At 43.4% G+C, this 17,126-nt stretch overlaps 2 protein-coding genes across 5 annotated transcripts; both read right to left on the reverse strand.

Moving 5' to 3' along the window:
• Positions 1-197: 197 nt before the first annotated feature.
• On the reverse strand, positions 198-2,469 carry LOC120047701 (C-X-C chemokine receptor type 3-like). Its single transcript, XM_038993255.1, has 2 exons — positions 1,931-2,469; positions 198-1,473 (listed from the first exon to the last, which is right to left on the reverse strand). The coding sequence occupies exons 1-2, from the start codon at positions 2,282-2,284 to the stop codon at positions 697-699; spliced, it is 1,131 nt and encodes a 376-aa protein (XP_038849183.1). The 5' UTR covers positions 2,285-2,469; the 3' UTR covers positions 198-696.
• A 4,425-nt stretch (positions 2,470-6,894) lies between these two features.
• Positions 6,895-10,150, reverse strand: LOC120048666 (C-X-C chemokine receptor type 3-like). Of its 4 annotated transcripts, none has more exons than XM_038994779.1 (3): positions 9,966-10,150; positions 8,911-9,270; positions 6,895-8,459 (listed from the first exon to the last, which is right to left on the reverse strand). In XM_038994779.1, the coding sequence occupies exons 2-3, from the start codon at positions 9,262-9,264 to the stop codon at positions 7,683-7,685; spliced, it is 1,131 nt and encodes a 376-aa protein (XP_038850707.1). In that variant the 5' UTR covers positions 9,265-9,270; positions 9,966-10,150; the 3' UTR covers positions 6,895-7,682. The 4 variants fall into 4 exon arrangements, with proteins under 4 accessions (XP_038850707.1, XP_038850705.1, XP_038850704.1 ...); XM_038994777.1 differs by lacking the exon at positions 9,966-10,150 and adding an exon at positions 9,400-9,476 and having other exon boundaries at positions 8,911-9,266; XM_038994776.1 differs by lacking the exon at positions 9,966-10,150 and adding an exon at positions 9,400-9,474.
• Between the last annotated feature and the right edge of the window lie 6,976 nt (positions 10,151-17,126).

The following is a 17,126-nucleotide window of genomic DNA, read 5'->3' on the forward strand; positions in this document are numbered from 1 at the left end:
ATATATGTTTTTTGTCCTGTCTTTGTCCTGTCTAGGGTTAGTTGCCTGTGTCAGCACTATTATTATATAGCTTCACGTTCATTTTGTTGTTTTTGTATAGTTCGTTCAGTGTTCTTTCTTTATTAAAGAAGATGTACTCAAATCACGCTGCGCTTTGGTCTCATCACTATAACGAACGTGACAAATATAAAACATTTGATTTCAAATCCAAAATGCTGCAGTATAGAGCCACATAAAAAGTTTTAGCTTCACTTTCCAAATAAATATGTAGGGGAGTGTAACAATCTAAATGTATGATGTATGTGTCTGCTGAGAACGTTGTTTACTCTAAAATCCATTACATTCAGTGAAGTGCTCTGTAATAATAATAATACAATAGATATAGGTTTGAATAACTAATGCATGAATCTTTCCAACAGATTCTCCAGAGCCGGACGACATCGATAGGTAAAACAAAACGTGAAGATCAGACAACCCACTGACTTTATACAAATATACATTTATACATTTAGAGCGTTTTCCATTAAAGTGCAATTCAAAGAAAGCAGTCCTCATAAGGGACTTTCTACTATGCATGTCTTTCTCTCATGACCCAGGTCACAGTCATCCACCAATCCCCAGACCCATGACCCATACAACTTCCCCTCAAGGCAGGAAGACATACTATATTAGTCATTAGGATCCTCTTCCTACCCATCAGCTCTGGGTGGACTGTACCTGTCCTATGGTTGTCATTGGGTTCAACGTCCCCATCTCCTCTGCTTGGTCAGGTGAGTCTTCAACCACACCTGAATCCCATAGTGAGAGTTTCGGATCGTTCTGCACCACCTCAACACACCTCACCATATCCAGCACGTGTCGCCGGAAGTTTCTACACAGGCCGAGATGGAGCACTGGGTTGAGGCAAGCGTGCAGGCAGGCTAGAGCGAACGTAACCACCAGAGTGTTCTCCAGAGCTGTCCTCCTGTTCTCACAGGACCCAGAAACAGGCTCCCCAGGCCTCCCCTGAAAGGTGTCCACCATTAGGGTGATGTTGTAGGGCGTCCAGCAGAGGAAGAAGACCAGCACCAACACCAGGATGACCCGGATGGCCCTCTGCTTCTGGAGGCCCTGGGAGCCACGCTGCAGCCGCAGCAGGATGCAGGAGTAGCAGAAGAGCAGCACGGCAGATGGGAGGAGGAAGCCCACCGTGTGGTAGAGCAGGCGGGAGGCCAGACGCCAGTCAAACCCAGACTGGGAGAGAGACGGGTAGTTGTGGACACACTCCTGTTTGTCTCGTCTGGTGTCCCTCACAGACTCCAGGAAGTGCCAGTCGGGGATGGAGAGGAGGATGGAGAGGAGCCACACGGACAGGCAGCTGGCCTGCACCATCCAGGGCTTCCTGCGAGAGTACATCTGGACCGCGTGGACCACGGACAGGTAGCGGTCCAGACTGATGCAGGCCAGCAGGAAGATGCTACAGTAAAAGTTGATCTGAGGAGAGAGAGATATATATATAGAGAGAACAGAGAGATATACACTTGAGAAAGCTCTTAGCTGGAATGAACATTAAGATGAAACAGCTGTGTTCCTCCTCTGTACTTCCTCTTTTCCCAGAAATGTTGACAGTTTATTATTGGACTCAGAGGAAGAGCTCATTAAGAGTACATTAACCCTGATCTGGATTGAAGGATGTATTGAAAGTGTATCCGATGACTTAGCAGAATAATAGGATGTAAAATCTCTTCGTCCCCTTCTTATCCTACACTACCCAGCCCTCGGATTTCACAGCACTAGAACCCCCCATCATATACCACACTACTCCACACTAGTCCAAATCCTTTACCCCCTCTCCCCATCCCCATCCCCATCCCCAACCCCCAGTTCATGTGTTCATACAGATATATACACTTGCTAGACCAGTCGCCCCCCACCCCCCACAAGTCCTTACTGTGAACATGGCTCCAGTGATCTTGCAGAGGGGGGTCCCGAAGCTCCATTCCCCAGTGGCCTGAACAGCCCAGAGGGGCAGCGTGACCAGCAGCAGGGTGTCGGTCAAGACCAGGTGCAGGATGAAGGTGTCCGTCACGCTCCAGCTACTCCTCCTCTGGACCAGAACCACCAGGACCAGCACGTTACCCACTAGCCCCAGGACCAGCGTCAGGGAGTAGAGCATCGGGAGGAACACCGTGCCAAAACACACCCCAACGCCATCTTCAGGGGAGCACTCCTCTTTATAAACATAGTCCTCATCGTAGTTATAGGTGCTATTCTCTAGAAATATCCCTCCCAGGTCCAAATCCATGTCTGTCTGTAGAGAAGTCGAGAATCAGTTTATCGTTTGGGTAATACAGACCAATCTATTGGGTTTCAGACAAAAACAATGCGAGCAGAATATGTGTTGGCGAGGACAACAATTTCCTCTTTCACCAAGTTATACCTAGAGAGATCTGTCTTTAGTCTCCAGTCCTCTGCTCTAACACTGACAAGTTGTGTGAGAAAGAGAGGTATCCCCTGAAGTGTCTCATCTGACAATGGCCAGATCAGATTATATTCACGCTGCTCACATGATTCCGATGTCACCAGATGAGGCAACACCACACACAGCATAGTAGAGTGGAAAGTACAGTTCCCCTTACAGGGGCTGTCCACTGCACTGCAGACCATCTGACTGGTGCCATTGACACACTATGGGAGATTGTCTCGTTGTGCTCGAACCACACTCTCTAACCTCTCTGTAGGTATTCTATACTTATCAGATTTTCTGTTAAACCAGAAAGACTGGTGGGAGATGGCAAGAGAGAGGGGGAGACAGAGAGAAAGCAAAAGAGATACAGAGAGAGAGAAGACTTGTCCTGGGAAATTTGGACGCACAGACATATGCACAAGCACACACACACACACACACACACACACACACACACACACACAGGAATTCAAATAGCATGAAAGACATAAGTGGAGTAAAGAGAACTTGTGTAGGACAAAGACCACAGACGAGGAGAAAAGAGAAAACACATAGACAGTAAAAGGGGTTTGAAATGAGAAATGTACTTACCACATAAGCCGTGTTCTATAGTTAAATAAAGGTTCAACTTAAAACAAAAATAGCCGATCATTCTGTAGTCCCAGTAGTATTGCAGAGACTGGAGACAAACACTGCTCTGTTTGCTTACACTATAAGTAGAGAACAGACAGTTTGTTTGAATGGCTGCATTCCCTGAGCAGGAAAGAGAGAGAACAAAACAAAAGTGAAGGAGGTCAAGGGGATGAGGCAGGACTTTTAGAAGAGAGGAGGTATAGTCATTTCAGTCCTCTACTCTCACGGTAACCAGAGGTGTACAGTACACATGTCACACAACCAGAGAACCAGCGCCAATATTTTTGGAGCTTTACAGAAGAGAGTATACCTCAGCTGCCGGTTGTCCATCAATAACACGTACTTGGCAGGGCTTACGCTCACAAAAGCAGTGCTGTGCGCAGTGTGAACACGGTCGCGAGCCGTTGAGAGTGGATTTGTCAGAATGTATTGTGTCGATGTTGCATCCTGGTCTCATAGACAAGACTTAACATAGTAAACGTAAATCCGGATTCAGGACACTTAAATTAGTATCATATGTTCTGTTTGGGATGGTTACATAAGACAGATGGTTACAAGGCAGTCCTTCTCAAATAGTGGGGCGCGCCCCCATGGAGGGGCTCGGAGCGATGCCAGGGGATCTGTGCGTGTGATCCCGGGGAACATGCTTTTTTTTTGCCACAAAGAGTAGTTTTTTTTTGCACCGAACAAGAGCACACAGCACAGAACAGGATATATGAAGTGCAGATAACAAACCCTTAAGAGACACCATGGAAACATATTTAACAGGGATGAAAAGAAAGGCAGAGAGAGACGGAGATAATGAGACAAACGTAAGTCTCCCGAAAGCTAAGACGAGGAAATATGACGACGCGTATGTAGCGCTTGGCTTCACTATGACTACGGTGGGAGACGAGGAAAGACCGGTATGTTTACTGTGTCTAAAAATGTTTGCAGCGGTCAGCATGAAGCCAAATAAATTAAGGCGTCACTTAAAGACATTACACCCCAATCACGCTGATAAGCCGCTTGAGTTTTTTCAGCGAAAACGTGCCGAATATTGCCAACAATCGTCCCGCTTTGTGAATGCTACTTCAGTAAACCAGCGATTACTGCTGGCATCATATGAGGTGGCGTACCAAATTGCTCAGTGCAAAAAAAAACACTCCATAGCAGAGGAGCTGATACTGCCTGCAGCATTAGACATGGTCTCTGTCATGCCGGATGACGCAAGTGCTGCAAAAATAAAAACTATAACTTCCTCATTTTGATTTAAAAAAAATCAGCACAAATTGTTTTATTCATTTTTGTTTTATAGGTCAGTGTTTCATATATTGTGCTCCTGAGTTAATGTTGCTGATCAATTTGAATGTATTATTATTCATTGATTATATTTTATTTTTCAGTATGAAATGGTCAAAAAATGTTTACAGTTTGAATAAGGCTTGAATTATTTTTTACATTTCAGGCAAATTGATGCACTTTAAGTCTTTTCTGTTACAGACTAAAAAACAATGTTAATAAAGTTATTCTTTGTTGTAAGTTGATCTGTATTTCTTTCTTTTTTTGTTTTCTTTAATGTTAATAAGGATACAATGTTATGCAGAGGTGTACTTATAACAATTTTATAGACAAATGATACTATTTACAGTCGCGGCGGAGAGTTGGGGGGCGCAAAATGTTTACTTCTTCCTAGGGGGGGGGGGGGGGGGGGGGCGTAACAGAAAATAATTGAGAAGCACTGCTTTAAGGAAACAGCGAAAGTATGGTGGTTGGTCGGGGTTGGTGTATAACGTGAACGTCTAGCAACCCAAAGGTTGTGAATTCAAATTTCATCATGGATGAAATGTAGCATTTTAGTTAATTAGCAACTTTTCAACTACTTTGCAACTACTTAGAATGTTAGCTAACGCTTCCCCTAACCTTAACCCTTTAATCTAACTCCTAAACTTAACCCTAACCTCAAGCTTAGCTAAGAAAGGGCAAGCTAGCTAACATTAGCCACCTAGCTAGAATTCGTAACACATCATACATTTAGCATATTCATAATATATTTTACATTTAGCAAATTCGTAAAGTAAACATTTTGCAGATTCGTAACATATTTTACGTTTTGCAAATTCATAACAATATAGGAATTTTAATTCGTAACATATCTTACGAAATGGGCGATGGACATCCACATATTAATACATACCATACTAAACGTAACATATCATAATAAATTGAGCGTCCCAGATTTAAATACAAAGTAATACGAAATGCTCTGAGACCAGGTTGGGCCATAGGATATGTACTGTATGTATGCATAACCATGTTTCTTTTAGTAAGCTAATCTTGTGTCTTCAGATCAGTGAAGGAGGAGAGGAGATGAGATTAGAGCAGGAGGTGTTCTTAGTCTAAACTATTGAGATGGACATGCACCACTAATTTAATATGACTGAAGCACTATTCTGGCAGGCACAGCGTAGCACAACTACTGCTGGTGAAGTCTAGAATATGCATGCAAACTAGAAGTCTCCAACACCTCATGTTATGTTTGGACCATGGCTCTCATATGAAAAAGAGCGGTGCCTAACACTAGAGAAGCGGATAAACATTTCCCTCGTGGTAACCGCAGCTGCTTATACCAGCAGTATATCTCCTTCACTATCTCTCCCCACCTCCTTATTTTCTGTTTCCTCTTATCTTACCTTCTCCCAGTTTCACCTGGTTGACAATGCCCACTACAGTCCTCTCTTAGTAAAACAAACAGTGGTGTATTCAGACGGATATGGAGGACACAGACCCGTGAAAAGTGCACAGGACACAAAGAGCAATATTACTGTCTCCCTCTCCCACCACATCTGACCAATGATGTCACTAACCATGGCTGTGTGTCATCAGGCGTGCCAAAGGCCTAAACAGCCTGTTGCAACAAAGGAATTAACTCAAGCCTGGGACGTCTGGGACGGAGTGGGAAACCCTGTCTCATGCTGCTGTCAGACAGGGTAAAACCAGCCAGTAGAAATGGTAAAACAACATTGGGCTTCCCCAGAGTGGGTCAATTTACAGGATATTGTGACACCGACTTGAGGAAATCAAAAGTGAAACAATTGTTGTAAAAAGGGAAACATACTCTTATTCATTAATTATATACAGTAATGGAAAAATAAAATAACAGTATATAATTGAAAAAAATAACATTATAGTTACACAATAGAACAGTAACATACACAAGTCTTACTAAAACTTCAATATTCTGTGAGAAAAGTTTGGGATTTCTTCATACAGATAATTATGAATGAATCTGAATAATATTGAGTGAGAAAGTTACAGATATATAAATATCATACTCATAAATATCCGAAATATCATACAGAAAATCCTATGCTCCCCTGTTATTGGTAATGGCGAGAGGTTAGCATTCCTTGGGGGCATGATCTTTGTGCATCTGTAACTTTCTTACTCATCACTAATCACGATTGATTCAGGATTATCCGTAATCATGGTAGCCACTTTAATATAGAAGAAAACACATTCTATTCTTATTTATAATAAAAGTGACTCCAGAATGAAACAATACAATATTTATCAATAATTTCTATTCGACATAACATAATCTGAAACACATCAAAAACAAACTGCAAACGCATCCAACAAGTTTGTAGAGTCACATGCTTGATGAAGTCATTGCGTGCTAGAATTATGGGACCAAAAACTAAACTTTTGACTAAATTTAACACACTAAAGTGAATTTGTCCAAATACTTATGACACCTTCTAGGACTAGATACATAAAGTGCATTCATTTCTAAACAGTAAAACAGATACTTATGAAAACACCCTCAAATAAAAGGTGACATGCTGTACTGTCTAATATTGTCACGTCCTGACCTTAGTATTCTTTGTTTTCTTTCTTATTTTTGGTTAGGTCAGGGTGTGACAAGGGTGATATATGTTTTTTGTCCTGTCTTTGTCCTGTCTAGGGTTAGTTGCCTGTGCCAGCACTATTATTATATAGCTTCACGTTCATTTTGTTGTTTTTGTATAGTTCGTTCAGTGTTCTTTCTTTATTAAAGAAGATGTACTCAAATCACGCTGCGCTTTGGTCTCATCACTATAACGAACGTGACAAATATAAAACATTTGATTTCAAATCCAAAATGCTGGAGTATAGAGCCACATAAAAAGTTTTAGCTTCACTTTCCAAATAAATATGTAGGGGAGTGTAACAATCTAAATGTATGATGTATGTGTCTGCTGAGAACGTTGTTTACTCTAAAATCCATTACATTCAGTGAAGTGCTCTGTAATAATAATAATACAATAGATATAGGTTTGAATAACTAATGCATGAATCTTTCCAACAGATTCTCCAGAGCCGGACGACATCGATAGGTAAAACAAAACGTGAAGATCAGACAACCCACTGACTTTATACAAATATACATTTAGTCTGAGCGTTTTCCATTAAAGTGCAATTCAAAGAAAGCAGTCCTCATAAGGGACTTTCTACTATGCATGTCTTTCTCTCATGACCCAGGTCACAGTCATCCACCAATCCCCAGACCCATGACCCATACAACTTCCCCTCAAGGCAGGAAGACATACTATATTAGTCATTAGGATCCTCTTCCTACCCATCAGCTCTGGGTGGACTGTACCTGTCCTATGGTTGTCATTGGGTTCAACGTCCCCATCTCCTCTGCTTGGTCAGGTGAGTCTTCAACCACACCTGAATCCCATAGTGAGAGTTTCGGATCGTTCTGCACCACCTCAACACACCTCACCATATCCAGCACGTGTCGCCGGAAGTTTCTACACAGGCCGAGATGGAGCACTGGGTTGAGGCAAGCGTGCAGGCAGGCTAGAGCGAACGTAACCACCAGAGTGTTCTCCAGAGCTGTCCTCCTGTTCTCACAGGACCCAGAAACAGGCTCCCCAGGCCTCCCCTGAAAGGTGTCCACCATTAGGGTGATGTTGTAGGGCGTCCAGCAGAGGAAGAAGACCAGCACCAGCGCCAGGATGACCCGGATGGCCCTCTGCTTCTGGAGGCCCTGGGAGCCACGCTGCAGCTGCAGCAGGATGCAGGAGTAGCAGAAGAGCAGCACGGCAGATGGGAGGAGGAAGCCCACCGTGTGGTAGAGCAGGCGGGAGGCCAGGCGCCAGTCAAACCCAGACTGGGAGAGAGACGGGTAGTTGTGGACACACTCCTGTTTGTCTCGTCTGGTGTCCCTCACAGACTCCAGGAAGTGCCAGTCGGGGATGGAGAGGAGGAGGGAGAGGAGCCACACGGACAGGCAGCTGGCCTGCACCATCCAGGGCTTTCTGCGAGAGTACATCTGGACTGCGTGGACCACGGACAGGTAGCGGTCCAGACTGATGCAGGCCAGCAGGAAGATGCTACAGTAAAAGTTGATCTGAGGAGAGAGAGATATATATATAGAGAGAACAGAGAGATATACACTTGAGAAAGCTCTTAGCTGGAATGAACATTAAGATGAAACAGCTGTGTTCCTCCTCTGTACTTCCTCTTTTCCCAGAAATGTTGACAGTTTATTATTGGACTCAGAGGAAGAGCTCATTAAGAGTACATTAACCCTGATCTGGATTGAAGGATGTATTGAAAGTGTATCCGATGACTTAGCAGAATAATAGGATGTAAAATCTCTTCGTCCCCTTCTTATCCTACACTACCCAGCCCTCGGATTTCACAGCACTAGAACCCCCCATCATATACCACACTACTCCACACTAGTCCAAATCCTTTACCCCCTCTCCCCATCCCCATCCCCAACCCCCAGTTCATGTGTTCATACAGATATATACACTTGCTAGACCAGTCGCCCCCCACCCCCCACAAGTCCTTACTGTGAACATGGCTCCAGTGATCTTGCAGAGGGGGGTCCCGAAGCTCCATTCCCCAGTGGCCTGAACAGCCCAGAGGGGCAGCGTGACCAGCAGCAGGGTGTCGGTCAAGACCAGGTGCAGGATGAAGGTGTCCGTCACGCTCCAGCTACTCCTCCTCTGGACCAGAACCACCAGGACCAGCACGTTACCCACTAGCCCCAGGACCAGCGTCAGGGAGTAGAGCATCGGGAGGAACACCGTGCCAAAACACACCCCAACGCCATCTTCAGGGGAGCATTCCTCTTTATAAACATAGTCCTCGTCGTAGTTATAGGTGCTATTCTCTAGAAATATCCCTCCCAGGTCCAAATCCATGTCTGTCTGTAGAGAAGTCGAGAATCAGTTTATCGTTTGGGTAATACAGACCAATCTATTGGGTTTCAGACAAAAACAATGCGAGCAGAATGTGTGTTGGCGAGGACAACAATTTCCTCTTTCACCAAGTTATACCTAGAGAGATCTGTCTTTAGTCTCCGGTCCTCTGCTCTAACACTTACAAGTTGTGTGAGAAAGAGAGGTATCCCCTGAAGTGTCTCATCTGACAATGGCCAGATCATATTATATTCACGCTGCTCACATGATTCCGATGTCACCAGATGAGGCAACACCACACACAGCATAGTAAGAGTGGAAAGTACAGTTCCCCTTACAGGGGATGTCCACTGCACTGCAGACCATCTGACTGGTGCCATTGACACACTATGGGAGTTTGTCTCGTTGTGCTCGAACCACACTCTCTAACCTCTCTGTAGGTATTCTATACTTATCAGATTTTCTGTTAAACCAGAAAGACTGGTGGGAGATGGCAAGAGAGAGGGGGAAACAGAGAGAAAGCAAAACAGAGAGAACATGGGAAATGTGGACGTATGGGTGCACGGACATATGCACACAAACACACGAAGCATGAAAGACATAAGTGGAGTAAAGAGAACTTGTGTAGGACAAAGACCACAGACGAGGAGAAAAGAGAAAACACATAGACAGTAAAAGGGGTTTGAAATGAGAAATGTACTTACCACATAAGCCGTGTTCTATAGTTAAATAAAGGTTCAATTTAAAATAAAAATAGCCGATCATTCAGTAGTCCCAGTAGCATTGGAGAGACTGGAGAGAGACTTACACTATAAATAAGCCAGTAGAGAACAGACAGTTTGTTTGAATGGCTGCATTCCCTAAGCAGGAAAGAGAGAGAACAACTTGAACTAACAGTTCACACAAAACAAAAGTGAAGGAGGTCACGGGGATGATGCAAGACTTTTAGAGAATTAACGCCTACCACAGCTTCCGATTGTTGGTCAATAACATGTACTTGGCGGGGCTTGCGCTCACAACAGCTGTGCTGCGCGCAGTGCAGCGCAGCGATCTGGCAAGAGTGGATTTGTCCGAACGTGTTGTGTTGATGTTGCAGCCTGGTCTCATAGACAAGACGTAACATAGTAAACATAAATCCGGAACCGTGACACAAAAATGTGTATGACACGTTACGTTTGGTATGGTTAGATAAGGCAGATGGCTACTTAAGGAAATAACTAAAGTATGGTGGTTGGTTGGGATTGGCGTATAACGTGTACGTCTAGCAACTCAAAGGTTGTAAATTCAAATCTCATCATGGCCAAATGTAGCCTTTTAGCTAACTACTTTTGAGCTACTTTGCAACTACTTAGCATGTTAGCTACCCTAACCTTAGCCCTATTAGGTAGCCCTTTAAGGTAACCCTTCCCCTAACCCTAACCTTAACCCTTTAATCTAACTCCTAACCCTAACCCATAGCGTAGCTAACATTAGCCAACAAGCTAAGGTTAGCCACCTAGGTAATGTTAGCCACCTAGCCACATAGCTAAAAATCGTAATATATTATACTTTTGCAAATCCGTAACAAATTGTACGTTTTGCAAATGCATATAATTGGATTTGCAATTGTTAACATATCATAAGAAATGGGTGATGGACATCCACAAATTAATACATACCATACGAAACGTAACATACAGTATCATCCGGCCATGATTTGGAGTCCCATAGGGCGGCACACAATTGGCCCGGGGTTGTCCGTGTTTAGCCGAGGTAGGCCGTCATTGTAAATAAAAATGTGTTCTTAACTGACTTGCCTAGTTAAATAAAGGTTAAATACAAATAAAAATCATACAAAATGGAGTGCTTCGGTACACACAGAGTAATACGAAATGCTCTGAGACCAGCTTGGCAGATATACTGCTGGTATCAGCAGCTGTGGTTACTTCGCGGGAAATTTTGATCCACTTCTGTATTGGTAGGCGGCGCTGCTATACATATGAGCTCCAAGGTCCAAACATGAAGTGTTGGAGACAGTTCTAGTTTGCATGCTTAACCTAGGCTTCAACCGTGGGAGTTGTGCTACATCGAGGCCTGACAGAATAGTGCTTCAGTTATATTAAATTTGTGGAGCAAGTCAATCTCAGTAGTTTAGACTAAAAACGCCTGCCCTAATCTCATCTCATCTCCTCTCCTCCTTCACTGATCTGAAGACACAAGATTAGCACCAAGGTAAAGACAGTTTCAGGTTGGATATTCAACGGATATTCGCCTCTAGTTATCCTTACGTCCACCAACAGCAGTTAGGGACCGTCAACATAGTGACAAATCAAATTTTTCAAATTTCAATAGCTCTTTAACCATTACTCCTAACAATTGCAAAACTCGTTGTAGCTAACCTGATGTCATAGACACACATTGCACACCCTTTAGTTTGTCCATTTTCATCTCACATGGTTTTACATGAATTTTTCAAAATGTATAATTTCAATAGCTCCTTGTTCATGTGACCTGGTGACTTCAAACAAGTTTCAGAATGTCCACTCAGTGGGCCTACACATTGCACACCCTTTAGTTTGTCCATATATCTTTTTTTATATCAGATGGTTTTACATTCATTTTTCAAAGTTTAGAAATTCAATAGCTCCTTGGTCATGTGACCTAATGACTTCAAACAAGGTTCAGAATGTCCACTGACTACCCTTCTATATTGCACACCCTTTAGTTTGTCCATTTTCATCTCACATGGTTATAAATGAATTTTTCAAAATGTAGAATTTCAATAGGTCCTTGGTCATGTGACCTAGTGACTTCAAACAAGGTTCAGAATGTCTACTCGGTGGGCCTACACATTGCACACCCTTGAGTTTGTCCATTTTCATCTCACATGATTTAACATACATTTTTCAAAATTTAGCATTTCAATAGCTTCTTGGTCATGTGATCTACTGACCTCAAACAAGGTTCAGAATGTCCACTGACTATACCTTCATAGCGCACACTCTGATGTTTGTTTACTTTCATCTCATGCTATTAGACTTAAATCTGTAAGCTTTGCAGGCCCTCATTTTACATGGGTGTTAAATATTTTTTTGTTAAGTCAACAAATGTTCCATCCTCGCAATAACTATCTTTCACATGGACACTGAAAAGATCCGCAAATGGCTGTATGTGGTATGGATCAAGGAGAGGAGAGGTGTTCAGAGGTGCTTAAAGGAAGGTGCACAGGTAGGCCTAATGAAAAACAATGTTTCATATGCTCTTTTTAATCACAGTAATAGGCAGTGATTTGTCAGTCAGCTTGATAACGTGAAATAATCCTTTTCATAGCATCACTTTCATATACTGTACATTAAGACAAATCCTTCTACGTTGAGTATTAGAACGCAGTTTACAGAACCTGATAATGACTTGATACTTGATACAACAAGACACCTGCAGACAACTTACAAAATGCTATAGTGCATTTGAGGGTTCGTTTTTCTAATGAAAATAGTTATTTGATGCATGGCCTACTATTTCTAACTGGGAAAATAAATTCCTATGTCTTTTGTGAGTAAAATCCTTTTCCCAAAATTGATTTAGGTACCTTTTTGTGAAGAGGTATGAAGGTTGGGATGTGGGTCATTTAATAGTAAAATCATTTAAGGGATCAATACATTTCTATATTGCTTCCCCAGTATCTGCATGAACCATCAGGCCAAGTGTTTTTGGTTGACCCTGCTGGACAGAAGGGGGAATCGGAACACGCTGCATTTAAATTCAGGTCTTAGTTATTCCATTGTACTGGATCTAATACATATTAGCATTTTACATACATTCATAAGTGTAATACTTTTTTATGACATACTGTGAAAAACTCTCTTGGCTGCTGGCTCTGTCACTTTCAGACATGTGCAGAGCAGACTTAAACCACAGGGGCTCTCTGTAAAGAGAGAGTAATCCAAAAGGCACAGACACACCCCTTGACTTTCAATTGGCACCGTTAACCTGCATGTATTCTCTCCTGATTGCCTCTGTCGTGCACAGTCTGGCAGTCTGACTAAAGTGCCAGAGGTATGAGGAGAGACACCCTCCTTTGTATTTATGGGAACAAATATTTCCTAACACTTTGGATCCTATTCTTGGACAGTTAGAAGACACAATGCATCAATGCAAACACAAATGTATTACTAATTACTGTCCATGAGTAACCTCAACCTTGTGGGTCTATGGGTGTTTGGGCCAATAAAGTGCTAACTCAATTCTACCACTGACTAGTCTCTGATGCCCCTATGAACGGGGACACAGGGCAATTGTTTTTAATCTAAACCAGCCCTTTTTACTGGAGTACACTAACCCCTAATTGGGGCTCTTTTCTTGACACATAGTAGCAGTTTACCAGATAACAAGTCAAGAAGAACAAAAAGTAGATTGTTGTATTACATCCTGTGCTGGCCCCATTGTCATATCTATTCTGGATTCTGAGTGGTAAAATCATAGCTGAAAAATGCCTTTATGTATCTGTATAAATTTTCCGCCAAGACAGAACTGCCAAAGGGGGTGGAGTTGCAATCTACTGCAGAGACAGCCTGCAGAGTTCTGTCATGCTATCCAGGTCTGTGCCCAAACAGTTCGAGCTTCTACTTTTAAAAATCCACCTTTCCAGAAACAAGTCTCTCACTGTTGTGACAGAACCCCCTCAGCCCCCAGCTGCGCCCTGGACACCATAAGTGAATTAATTGCCACCCATTTATCTTCAGAGTTTGTAATATTAGGTGACCTAAACTGGGATATGCTTAACACCCCGGCCGTCCGACAATCTAAGCCCTCAATCTCACCCAAATTTTCATGGAACCTACCAGGCACAACCCCAAATCCGTAAACCCGGGCACCCTCATAGATATCATCCTGACCAACCTGTCCTCCAAATACACCTCTGCTGTCTTCAACCAGGATCTCAGCGATCACTGCCTCATTGAATGTGTCAGTAATTTGTCCGTGGTCAAACGACCACCCCTCATCACAGTCAAACGCTCCCTAAAACACTTCAGCGAGCAGGCCTTTCTAATCGACCTGGCCCGGGTATCCTGGAAAGATATTGACCTCATTCTGTCAGTAGAGGATGCCTGGTTTTTCTTTAAAAGTGCTTTCCTCACCATCTTAAATAAGCATGCCCCATTCAAAAAATGTAGAACCAGGAACAGATATAGCCCTTGGTTCACTCCAGACCTGACTGCCCTTGACCAGCACAAAAACATCCTGTGGCGTACTGCATTAGCATCGAATAGCCCCCACGATATGCAACTTTTCAGGGAAGTTAGGAACCAATATACACAAGCAGTTAGGAAAGTAAAGGCTTGCTTTTTCAAACAGAAATTTGCATCCTGTAGCACAAACTCCCAAAAGTTCTGGGACACTGTCAAGTCCATGGAGAATAAGAGCACCTCCTCCCAGCTGCCCACTGCACTGAGGCTAGGAAACACTATCACCACCGATAAATCTACGATAATCGAGAATTTCAATAAGCATTTCCCTAAGGTTGGGCCTGCTTTCCACCTGGCTACCCCTACCCCGGTCAAAAGCTCTGCACGCCCCACAGCAACTTGCCCAAGCCTCCCCCATTTCTCCTTCACCCAAATCCAGATATCTGATGTTTTGAAAGAGTTGCAAAATCTGGACCCCTACAAATGAGCTGGGCTAGACAATCTGGACCCTCTCTTTCTAAAATAATCCGCCGCAATTGTTGCAACCCCTATTACTAGCCTGTTCAACCTCTCTTTCGTTTCATCTGAGATCCATAAAGATTGGAAAGCTGCCACGGTCATCCCCGTCTTCAAAAGGGGAGACACTCTAGACCCAAACTGTTACAGACCTATATCTATCCTACCTTTATCTATCCTACCGACAGGGGTCGCTGGTGCACCGACAGGAGTCGCGATGAGACAAGGATATCCCTACTGGCCAAACCCTCCTTAACCCGGATGACGCTAGGCCAATTGTGCGTCGCCCCACGGACCTCCCGGTCGCGAACCCAGAGTCTCTGGTGGCACAGCTAGCGCTGCGATGCAGTGCCCTAGACCACTGCGCCACCCGGGAGGCCCCCTACCTTGCCTTTCTAAGGTCTTCGAAAGCCAAGTTAACAAACAGATCACCGACTATTTCGAATCCCACTGTACCTTCTCCGCTTTGCAATCTGGTTTCCTAGCTGGTCATGGGTGCACCTCAGCCACGCTCAAGGTCCTAAACGATATCATATTTGCCATCGATAAAGACAATACTGTGCAGCCGTATTCATCGACCTGGCCAAGGCTTTCGACTCTGTCAATCACCGCATTCTTATCGGCAGACTCAACAGCCTTGGTTTCTCAAATGACTGTCTCGCCTGGTACACCAACTACTTCTCAGATAGAGTACAGTGTGTTAAATGGGAGGGCCTGTTGTCCGGACCTCTGGCAGTCTCTATGGGGATGCCACAGGGTTCAATTCTCGGGCCGACTCTTTTCTCTGTATACATCAATGATGTCGCTCTTGCGGCTGGTGATTCTCTGATCCACCTCTATGCAAACAACACCATTCTGTATACTTCTGGTCCTTCATTGGACACTGTGTTAACTAACCTCCAGACGAGCTTCAATGGCATACAACTCTCCTTCCGTGGCCTCCAACTGCTCTTAAATGCAAGTAAAACTAAATGCATGCTCTTCAACCGATCGCTGCCCGCACCTGCCCACCCGCCTAGCATCACTACTCTGGACGGTCTGACTTAGTATATGTTGACAACTACAAATACCTAGGTGTCTGGTTAGACTTTAAACTCTCCTTCCAGACTCATATTAAGCATCTCCAATCCAAAATTAAATCTACAATCGGCTTCCTATTTCGCAACAAAGCATCCTTCACTCATGCTGCCAAACATACCCTCGTAAAACTGACTATCCTACCGATCCTTGACTTCGGTGATGTCATTTACAAAATAGCCTCCAAAACTCTACTCAGCAAATTGGATGCAGTCTATCACAGTGCCATCCGTTTTGTCACCAAAGTCCCATATACTAAACACCACTGCGACCTGTATGCTCTCGTTGGCTGGCCCTCGATTCATATTCGTCGCCAAACCCACTGGCTCCAGGTCATCTATAAGTCCTTGCTAGGTAAAGCACCGCCTTATCTCAGCTCACTTGTCACCATAGCAGCACCCACCAATAGCACGTGCTCCAGCAGGTATATTTCACTGGTCACCCCCAAAACCAATTTCTCCTTTGGCCGCCTTTCCTTCCAGTTCTCTGCTGCCAATGACTGGAACAAATTGCAAAAGTTACTGAAGCTGGAGACTCATATCTCCCTCACTATCTTTAAGCATCAGCTATCAGAGCAGCTTACAGATCATTGCACCTGTACGTTGCCCATCTGTAAATAGCCCATCCAACTACCTCATCCCCATATTGTTATTTATTTTATTTATATATATTTATTTTTTTGCTCCTTTGCACCATAGTATCTCTACTTGCACATTCATCTTCTGCACATCTCACTCCAGTGTTTATTTGCGAAATTGTAATTATTTCACCACTACGGCCTATTTATTGCCTTATCTCCCTAATCTTACTTAATTTGCACACACTGTATATAGACTTTTGTATTGTGTTATTGATTGTACGTTTGTTTATTCCATGTGTAACTCTGTGTTGTTGTTTGTGTCACACTGCTTCGCTTTATCTTGGCCAGGTCGCAGTTGTAAATGATAACTTGTTCTCATTTGGCTTACCTGGTTGAAAAAAGATGATTTTATTTTATTTTAAATACTGTATGTGGGAATGTCTTATGTCCGTCCTACATGTAGTGTTGGCTATTCCTCAACTGCATATATCATAAATTGCTATTGCAAATAAGGGTATTATGTTCAA

Source organism: Salvelinus namaycush, chromosome 5 (genome assembly GCF_016432855.1).
Source record: "Salvelinus namaycush isolate Seneca chromosome 5, SaNama_1.0, whole genome shotgun sequence".
Classification (NCBI taxonomy): domain Eukaryota; kingdom Metazoa; phylum Chordata; class Actinopteri; order Salmoniformes; family Salmonidae; genus Salvelinus; species Salvelinus namaycush.

What these genes read in the sequence shown, in the direction of transcription:
- LOC120047701 (XM_038993255.1), bottom strand. Translation starts at nt 2,284, where the DNA reads ATGGATTTGGACCTGGGAGGGATATTTCTAGAGAATAGCACCTATAAC. An exon ending in TCACTGGAGCCATGTTCACA is followed by an intron (nt 1,474 to 1,930) that starts GTAAGGACTTGT and finishes CTCTCTCCTCAG; the next exon opens with ATCAACTTTTACTGTAGCAT.
- LOC120048666 (XM_038994779.1), bottom strand. Translation starts at nt 9,264, where the DNA reads ATGGATTTGGACCTGGGAGGGATATTTCTAGAGAATAGCACCTATAAC. An exon ending in TCACTGGAGCCATGTTCACA is followed by an intron (nt 8,460 to 8,910) that starts GTAAGGACTTGT and finishes CTCTCTCCTCAG; the next exon opens with ATCAACTTTTACTGTAGCAT.